Source organism: Crocodylus siamensis, chromosome 5 (assembly GCF_052110815.1).
Source record: "Crocodylus siamensis isolate JL-2025a chromosome 5, ASM5211081v1, whole genome shotgun sequence".
In the NCBI taxonomy this organism is placed as follows: Eukaryota; Metazoa; Chordata; order Crocodylia; family Crocodylidae; genus Crocodylus; species Crocodylus siamensis.
Genome location: NC_143399.1, coordinates 143,558,231 through 143,568,243, shown reverse-complemented (window position 1 = coordinate 143,568,243; position 10,013 = coordinate 143,558,231). Strand labels below are relative to the sequence as shown.

The 10,013-nt window shown below is 40.7% G+C and overlaps 1 protein-coding gene across 2 annotated transcripts in view; it reads left to right on the top strand.

Moving 5' to 3' along the window:
* Positions 1 to 1,338: 1,338 nt before the first annotated feature.
* Positions 1,339 to 10,013, top strand: part of LOC149864691 (ubiquitin-conjugating enzyme E2 E2) — a 321,449-nt gene continuing 312,774 nt past the window's right edge. Inside the window, exons 1-2 of one of the 2 annotated variants that reach the window (XM_090046557.1) lie at positions 1,339 to 1,472; positions 5,215 to 5,403. In XM_090046557.1, the coding sequence (XP_089902683.1) occupies positions 5,228 to 5,403 (176 nt within the window). In that variant the 5' untranslated portion in view covers positions 1,339 to 1,472; positions 5,215 to 5,227. The remainder of the gene's footprint in view (positions 1,473 to 5,214; positions 5,404 to 10,013) is intronic. The other variant, XM_090046558.1, reaches the window with a different exon arrangement.

Genomic DNA, 10,013 nt, shown 5'->3' with positions numbered 1-10,013 from the left:
ATGGTGCTGTCAGTATGTGCATGAGTACAGTCCGCTGCACCATATACCTAAAACACACTCAGAGCAAGGGTCTCTGTGTTAGGTAATTTTTAATGGCACTGTCTATATTTTTGAAAGCTGTAAGCTCCTGTATTACAAAACCAAATTTGTTCAGTGCATGTCCAACAATTGAACAGCCATTTAAAACACACATAAGAGAGCATGCTGTAATGGGCATATCTCAGCATTAGGAGAGAAATTCGTCAGGGGAGTTTTGGTACTGATTTCAAAAGGGCCATGATTTTCCTTGTCTACGGTTCAGTCTTACAACTGTGAACAAAACCTGGGATACAATGAGTGGTGCAGAAGGCAGGGCATAGAACTTGTGGGCTAACTATGGAAGATGCTTGTGGAGCAGGAGCTTCTGTGAACTGAAGCTCACTTCAGCAGAGGCTGCCGTCAGATGAAGGGCGCTGCCATTCACAAAAGCTTGTGCATCTTCCTTAGTTAGCCCATACCAAGCATCTCTGGCCTGCCTCCCGCGTTAGTGTATTCCAGGTTTTGTTAACAATTGTAAGACAAGTAAAATCCTGGCCCTTTCAAAGTCAGTGGCAGAACTCCCTCCCCCTCCCCCCCGAAGTTCTCTCATAATGTCAGACATGCCCCCGACACGCTTTTCCCTCACATGTTTTTTGAACAGCTGTTCCAGCACCGGTCTTGCCTGCAGACCCAGCAAGGCTAAACGACCTCTCTCCAACGGCCTTTGCAGTTGGCCTAACGCAGTTCTTTCAAGGCCAAAAAAATCAGTGGTGGTGGGGGACGAGGAGAGGCAGATGGTTGCCTGGGGTCTCTATGTGGGTGAGGCTGGGTTCAGTCAAGATCAATATTATTATCAGGCCTGTGACTGATGACAATGATGATGATCCTAGTGAAGATAGTAGAAATGATGCTGCTGGTGCAAACCCGAGGCCTAGCTGGGGGGGGGGGTTGGAGCCCGTTCCCTCATTCAGGAGTGAGTGAGAGGGGGCAAAGAGCACCCGTGGTTCCCCCAAGGGGGCACCGGCCCGAGGGGTTTTGTGTAGCCAGGGCAGGAACGAGGGCTGGCGGGTCCATGGGGGTCTCAGGGCAGAACAGCCCCACCATTCTGGGGGCAGCACCCTGCCGCCGGGTGACTGGGGCTGTCGGGGGCGGCGCGGGGTGTGCGTTCCCCTTTAAGGCGTGCCCCCCCCCGCGGCCCTCCTCGCTTGTCACTTTCCTTCCCTCCGCCTCCCCCCGTGCGTGCGCGCGCGCCGGGCTGCCGTGAGCGCGCACGCGCGCCCTCGCGCCCCCGTCCCCCACCCCTCCCCCCTCCTCGTTAGGCGTCGGGGGCGCGCGCGGCGGCTCCGCGTCTCCTCGGGCGGCGGCGGCGGCGGCAGGAGCCGGAGCGGCCGCGGGGGTAGCGCGGGGCGGGCTCGCGCCTCGGGGAGCGGCCGGAGCCGGAGGCAGACCCGCAGGTAACGGGGACTCCCCTCCCAGCCCCATCGCTGCCCCTTGAGCCCGGCCTGGCCGCCCCTCCCCCCCCAGCGCGTCCATCTGGCGGGGGCGGGGCGGGGCCGCCATGTGGGGGGTCCCCCCCGGCACGTGGGTGTCCGTGTCCCCTCCAACTGTGTGTGCGTTCGTGTGTGACCGCCCCCCCGTTTCCGTGTCCCCCCGTGTCCGTGTCCTTGCTCCCCCCGGGTGTTAGTCCCGAGCTGCACCAGCACCGGAGGGGTTGTCTCTCCCGTAGTCCCCGGCCTGGCGGACTCGACCCCGGACTCCTCCCGTCCTCTCTCTCCCCCGTAATGTTTTGATATTTTTTTGCCCTTTACGGTTTCTAATGAAGATGAAGTGAGGCCGCGGTGGCGGCTGCTCGTGGACCCGGCAGAAATGTTCCATTTATCTTTGCTTATAGGAAATTAAGGCCGCTTTAGAGAGACATCATCGCATGCCCCTGGGACTCAGCCAGCCGCATGTTGCCAGGATCTCTTCTTTCCCTTGGTGATGGTGGTGGGGGTTTATTTAATTTTATTTTATTTTACTTTATTTTTGTCTGTTTGAAGGGACACGGTGTTTAGAAATGGAAGAAATGTTTGCTTTTGGACACTTTGTCACTTAAATTTTGCTGATGGAGTTTGGTGCCAGGTCTCCTCTTACCTTCAATTTTATTTTTGTTTATCTTCTTCACCCCTTTCTTTTGGCATGAGGGGGGCATGAGGTTCGCCTTTCTGGATGGGAAATGGGGAATCCAGTGCGGACATGGTGGTATGTAGTGGGGGGTTGTTTTGGAGTTTGCTACTGCTTGAGGCAGATTTAGGAGTAGGTGGCTTCAAGACCTCTGTATGTTTGTATGGTGTAAGGATGTGTTTGTTAATCCTTACACCTTACTTACACAAGAATCTCTTTTTTTTTTTTCCCCAATGAAATGTTTCCCCACCATGCCATCCCCCTGTTGCTGTTCCCCTGAACCTGTTGTCTTGCTGTTTGTTTTTTCGTAGTTGTGCCCATGCTTCAAAAGTTTGACTCCTCCAACCCTTTTAAATCTCTTTCTCATGGTTAGATTGAACTTCCAACCACTTAACGTTACTTTTTTTATTTAAATATTTGTGTCTGTGTAGAAGGGGGAAGAGAGGTGAGAAAATAGCCAGATGTCAAATGAGAGATTTAAATATTTCCTTGTTGTAAAAGCTGGCATTACCACTTACAGTAATTATATGCTTTGGGTGACTGTTACAGTGTTTATCTGTTGGATAGTAACTTGAACTTACAAAGTGAATACAGACGTTTGATAGCAGAATCGTTCACAGGAGGCATTGGGTATAAAGAGTCTTTATTAAACATGCTGCTGACTTTTGGGCCAGCATTTATGCAGAACAGGTACATTGTATGCCCTCTCTTTACAATTAGGTGTCTTAATGAAAGATCAGTGTCTAAATAAAGGCTATCGCAGATGCTTTAAGAAAAAATGTATTATATTCTACCTCCATCTGAAAATTAAGTAAAATAGTACATATGGCTACAAAGTCAAAATATGCCTTTAATAACTGTAACAGTCTTGAAACTGTCAGCATACAGCTGCTGTGTGTTTATTATCTCTAAATCTTCTGTTTCTTTCCCTTAAGATTTGACAACCGGGATGTAAATACCTAAAGATTAACCTGTGTTGAATTGTGAATTACATAAAAGACATTATTATGTCTCTGATGTAGGGAAAAGTTGTTTTCTCAAAAGAATTGTTCATTCTTAACTTCCAGCAATAAAATAGTGCCTTGCTTTCCATTCTCAAATGCACTACCAAGGCTGTTTTCGGTACTAGTTTTCATAATCAAAACAAAGCAGATGATAAATTAGGGTAATCTATTTTAGCATTCTTCATCACTACCTCCCAGTATTTTACTCCCTTTAAAGGTTCTTGAACCATCCTATCCCTCCGAAGTTCCAGTTACTTTGATATATAATCTTGTAAATTACGCAGAGATTTCATTCATACTAAAGTCAATTGGATTTATTCCCATGAATGATGACATAAAAAATTGGCCCCTCATTGCTTAAATAATGGTCTCTAAAGTATAATGGTGTTCTTTGACCATTTCTGATTTTCATAAGGCTCCTAACTGAATAGCAGGAGTAAATTCTTTTTTATACAAGAAGCATTAATCTTTTTGAAATGTTTTTTTCTCCATAGTATCCAAACAGTGTTCCTTTTTCTTTCTCTGTCCTCTCTTTCCATACCTGTGTGGGAGATGCAAGGTTTTTATTACAGTGGTACATTAATGTTTAGTTAGGAGCTTTCCATAAAGTTCTTGTGAGTTGTATGTGCAGACTACTGTGCAATTCTTATGCTGTCCGTCAAAGAGCCTGAAATCCTTTCTTTCTCCTTTGGGGGACAATGGTAGCACAAAATAATTGAGATGTATTTTTCTATAATAAGTGCATGATCTCTTTATGTAGTTTAAAAGGATAAAGTTACAATATCTGTGGCCTAAAATTTTGGCCTTGTCTGCAACAAAGGTAGTTTTAAAAAAAAAAGAAAGGAAGAATAATAATAAATATAGAAGAACATGGTCATGTCATTTTGGTACAGTTTAGATTATAAACTGGAAGGTAAAAAAGCCTTTCCAGTGGTGATTCAGATTTTTAATAAACTCATCTAAACCTTTTTGCCACTACAGCTGGCAATCTCTTAGAAGGGGTGAGGCAGCCCTTACTCATGACAGCTTTGAAAGGGATGACAGCTCTAATGGTTGTGCTTTATTTTTCTTCAACTGTTGGTATTTTAAGTTCCATTGATGAAAGTGAAGAAAGAAATGGAAATAGCTCACTATCAAAAGAAGTGTGGAAATACTGTGAGAATTGGATACATGAAATATATCAAATATAATAAAATTAGATTTCTAAATGCTTGTTGTTCTTTGACAGTTTTATACGATGACGAGTCAGTCCTGTGCTCAAAGGACAGGCGTCAGCAGACAAATTCCCTTGCGTTAATTCCACCAATATGCTTAACCCCTAGCTTATAAGTACCATCTCTAGAAAAGGAAAACAGTTCACTTTCAATGCCTTGCTGTTTTCCTAAGGTGTCTGTTAAAAGTCCAAACTAAGATGTGGATTTTGTCCAGATTAACATGGAAGTCTGCCTAGTTGGACTGAGCCCACAGATTTATTTCACATGGGCTAACATGTAGTCTTTAAGAAAGTAATAGCTGCCAGTTTTTAACGTGCTGTGTCAGACTTGAACCAGTATCCTAGTGATGCAAGACTGAATCCGTTTGCCGCTCCTTTGAGCCTATCCTTCTTATTAACAGTGGCTAATAATATTGACTCATTTTATTTTCCACTTAAGTAAACTGGGCTGTATGTCCTTTTTAAAAATGATAAACATTATATCAAATAGAAAATTTGCATAAAAATAGAAAACGTTCATTTTTTATTAAAAAAGACTGACTCCTGAATTACTGTGTATATCTCAAAGGTTAGATTTTTTTTTAAATACTAGATGGTTTCAGTACTGTGACAAACACAAACATATTGTACTGTAGAAAAGTATAAAATATCGTTAGTATTCTAACTTTAGGAATACTAAAAAAAAATCAGCAGTGTGCTATCAGATCCTTAGAGAAGCCTTTTCTAGGATGTGTGGGGTGTTCCTCTGTTCCCCCCCCCATAAAAATTAAAAAGGTGTTTTTTGTGTGTGTGTGTGTGTGTTTGTTTTTTTTTAAGCCCAGAGTCTAAGATGTCTGCTGAGGGGCAGAGAGTTGATGATAGTCCAAGCACTAGTGGAGGCAGCTCTGATGGAGATCAGCGTGAAGGTGTTCAACAGGAACAGGAAAGGGAGCAGGTTCAACCCAAGAAAAAGGAAGGCAAGATATCCAGCAAAACAGCTGCTAAGCTGTCAACTAGTGCTAAAAGGTACCCTGTTCTCTGTTGATGCTGCTCCTTTTTAGATAGTCATTGATGTAACGTTGTCATTCATTTTCTTAATATTTATTACATCATGATTATGTTTATACATCAGTTTTCTGAGTGTGGTCACAATAATAAGATACTTATTCTTTCTTGACAGACTGGTTCTTTCACATGGTTTTAATAGTAGCTTGCATGATAAAAGCTGACATTCTTTTATTGCTAGTAAAACTCAGATGGTTTTGTAGTCATATAAAATATATCTCTCTGTGTGTATGTGTGTATGACTGATGTTGAAACTTGTCAGTGTAACTTACATCTAATTAACCATAAACATTTCAGACAGATCAGTAACTCAGCATGCTAGGAGACTACTGTAATACTTATCGCTGTAAAGTACTGCATTTCCTTGTCCCAGATGGTCAAGTCAGAAAGGTTGGAGTGAACAACAAATGCATCTTGGTTTCATTACTTAAAACTGAGACCGGCTTTAATACTCATTTCCTTCTCTTTCCTCCCACCCCTCCTTAGGAGGAAAGGTAGATTTGGAGAATAGCTATTTAAGCGATTCTGTGCTGTCACATCAATCACTAGATGATGAGGATTGGCATGCTTGGACTGTGCACGTGGAGAGCTTGCTTTAAAGTGTTGCTTTACCAGCACACATCAGTGTTAATCTAGGCAGCAACACTCAAACCCTATGAAAAGCACCCAAATAAAATACATAAAAAAAAAAAAAAAAGCACAATCCTGCAAACTTTTTAGCAAAACTTTCAGGGCCTGATTCTACACTGATTTATAACAATATAATTTGGGAGCCATGCTAATGAAATCAATGGAATTGCATGTACTACAAAGGAGGGGAGGTTCAGCGCTCCGTTGCATTCAGTAGGAGTTCATTTTAGTTATGACATGTAGCATCAGATTGTAAATATTAATGTGCTTATACATTTTGATGCATGCATGCATCTTATCTAGATTTTACACTTTATAGCTGTAGATCTGTCCATCCTCCCTGCCTCTCTGTTCTGCTAATGATGCCAACTGTATTTGTATTCTTTGCTTACATGTATCTTCATTTATCAACAAACACAATTAATTACCTAGCCTGTGGAGTCAATGTTTGTTTGTTTGTTTGTTTTTCTCTTCAACTACCTCTTCAAAGTTGGCTTCTACAGTGGTGCTAACAAGAGAAAACCAAAGTGCAGCAGAAGAAATTTAGGTTGGAGATTAGGAAGAACTTTCTGATTATGAAGGTGGTTAAGCACTGGAACAAGCTCCTGGGAGAGGATGTGGAATCTTTATCCCTGGAAACTTTTAAGGGCAGGTTTAACAGGCACTTGACTGGGGTGGTTTAGTGAGGGCTGGACTAAATGGCTTCAAGAGGTCCCTTTCCTATGGTCCTATGATGCCTAAGTGTTGTCAGCTGGCAGAGGATCACTACAGATAGTTATTTTGGGCAGTTGCTTTTGGAACTAAGTGGAGAGGAACTCTGTATTGTAGCCATCAAGCTGTGCTTATAACCACAACTGCTTGTGACTTTGTCCTTCTTTCTCTTATCGTTACACCTACACCAGGGATTTCCAGGATCAGCACTTGTAGCATTTTTAGAAAAATTTGTGCATTCCTAACAATGCAGTGTCTAGCAGGATGGCACCACAATTCTCCTGGGGCTTGTGGGTGCTAACGTATTGAAAAATTAATAGTGTGTTGGAAATCAAGCTATTAATCTTAGTTGTGTACCTTCAGAGCTTAGCTCTTTCACCGTTGTGTATTTAGCAGATATACCATTGATTAAACTTTTAAAAGAGTTAAGCCAGTCTCATGGTTTCCATTGAAATTAATTATGCCACTTGATAATCTATGACACTGATGTGTTTACCAGCCAGACTCTAAAGCAGTAGCTTCACATGCAGACAGATATTGAGAAATACATACAATTATGAATTTCCAGAATTGAGCATTTAGTTTTTGAGAGTTTTGCTGGTTATACTGCCTCTATATGTTTTTTTTAATATAATATAATTTAATATAGCTGCAACATGGGACTTCTTTAGGAATTATCTTTCTAGTGCTGGTAATTGAAGAGTTACTGTAATTGAAGTTGTTTCCACATTATTATCCCAAACCACTTGCCACTGGCTTGTAATACCATTAAAGAAAATTATTTAGGCTGGCAATTTCACATGGAAGTATTTATTTTGATAGGTTTATTATTATTATTATTATTATTATTATTATTTTATTATTATTATTAATCATATTTATAAAAATCAGCTGGACACTCTTAAGATTAGAAAAGAGAAATTCTACCTTAACTGATTCTGTTACATTTGTATTTACCTTGTAAGAATCACTGAGGGCAAAAACCAAAAATTGACATGCAAGTGTGGTATCCTTGCCTGTGATAGATTGCATCAAGGCAGACACCTAAAAGGGTGTTTCCTCTTCTAAATTACTGGGAACAGTAACATGAATAAGAGTTGCAGAATTTGACCTTAGTCACTTCATTGGAATGTTAACCTCTCCAAAAACAAGAACTAGGTTTTGAGTTTATGGTGGAGGAGTACTGCACAGGTGTTTGTAGAAGCCAGTATTTCCAAATTCATGTGCTCTTGCATGTACTCCAAAATCTTATGCTTGTGTAACAAATGCAGAATTTCACCTAGTAACATTGGCTTCCAATTTCAGATTAGAATTTGTATTGTCCCTACTCCAGTCTGTTTCCATGTAACAGTGTAATACAGCGTACTTCATTTATGTGCACTGAATAAGTGCAAAACTCGCTTGACTTAACACAATGCCAGTCCCAATTTGTTGCCTGTAGTTTATATTGTAACAAACTCTAATCATCTTCCTATTGTTAAATTTATACACCATTTAATGTGTATGACTTTTCAGCCCTACTGTACTTTATAATTAAAATTTATGCTATGGTTAACTTTGCTAACAGAACTGTCTGCTTTGTAACTAACATTGTACCAGACCTGGTGATGGGGAAGCAGATGTTAAAGAGCTTTAATGGAAGATAGGCAGTTTTTCTTCCCTGGTTTTCACAGCTTTTAATAGCAGCCCTGACGGTGACTATTAGAACTTTTTTAATATAACAGAAATAGCCAATTTTGGGGCTGCTAATATCACAGCACTTTCAATATCGGGACCTTTGTGAGCATAGATGGGTTTCATGCATTGTCTGAGTAATCCTTATGCTGTGGTTAAGATGCATTGCACTGAGTATTTATCTCAGCATAAAATTATAATTTGAGTATATTTGCTTTTAACTTTTTAGGTGTGGGTATATTCTTATACATTAAATCTTAAAAGTATTTTTCCAGCAATGTTAATTTTGATAAAGTTAACAGAAAGGAATGCAGTAGTGTACAACGTGGGCCAGTTTTTTCTCTGGTGTGTATTCTTATTAGGATGCTGCTTCTGTGAGTTAATGTTCTCCACAGTGACTTGCTTATGAAGGATGTTTGAGGCCCTTTTGTTTATCCTTGGTTTTGGATTTCCTGGTGTTGCTTTTATTACATTTTGGAAGATTGCAACTGTTAGAATCATACAGCATCTTTATCCCAAGAGATTGAGTTTCTTAAACTAAGAATTCTGTGTTTGGCTTGGAGTATTATTTTCTTTTCTTTGGTTGTACCTCTCACCTCCATTTTGAAGTGTTTTTCCTTGGGTGTGGTTTTAGAAGAGTGACAAGTTTGGGATACATGGATCAGTTGGTAGGGCATTTAAGATGCTAAGATATTGTGATGATTGGTGTGACCCAAGAGCCCGGACAGAATAGAATTGTGTTGTAAGCCCTCTTGCGTCTCTTTAGTTAGAATGTCAAGCAGTAAATAAGGTCTGATGTATATTTTTATTCTTGTCTTAAAATACAGGGTTTCTTGTATTAGTGTCAGTAGCAGGACTTATTTAGACAACATCAGAAAAGCAGACTATTGCAATCTTTCATACTTTAGGGTCCCTCTGTATGAATGGTTTTAGGATTACTTGCTACATAGGTGTAATAGCTTACACTGTATATCATAGTGTGTGCTATTCCTTCAGTTTTCTTCACCCAGAGGGCATCACCTTAAATAGCAACCTTTCTTACCTAACCTGTCAAGACTGAGAAACTTGCTGCATATCACATTTACAGTTCAGACATGGAATTGAATTGCTGTCCTTGAAAACAGCAGGCTTCTTGTTACCTCTTTAAGTAGCAAATCTTAGGCTGACCTTTGGATTGAGAGAAGTGTAACCATTCTTGGCTAGCCTAGCCTAGCCTAGCAGCTCAACAAATATATTATTTTGCTTTTGAGCTTGTGAATTTTAAGACATGCTGTTTTTTTGGGTTTAAATCTGTAGGTTTTATTTGTGTTGAATTGTGAATTTAAGTAATTGAGTTACATGGTCTTTTGTTCCTGGAAAGAAATTTTTAAAGCGTTTCAACATAACCTATGCCATGGATTTCTTGTTTAGAATTCAACACTAGAGAAAGGAGCAATCTGTAATCCTCAGTTGGGACAGCCTGAAACTATACTTGAATATTATTTTAAAAGAATGCGCGAGAAGTGCTATACTTGGCAAACCAGAATGAATATTGGAAAGCCAAACAACTGTCTTGT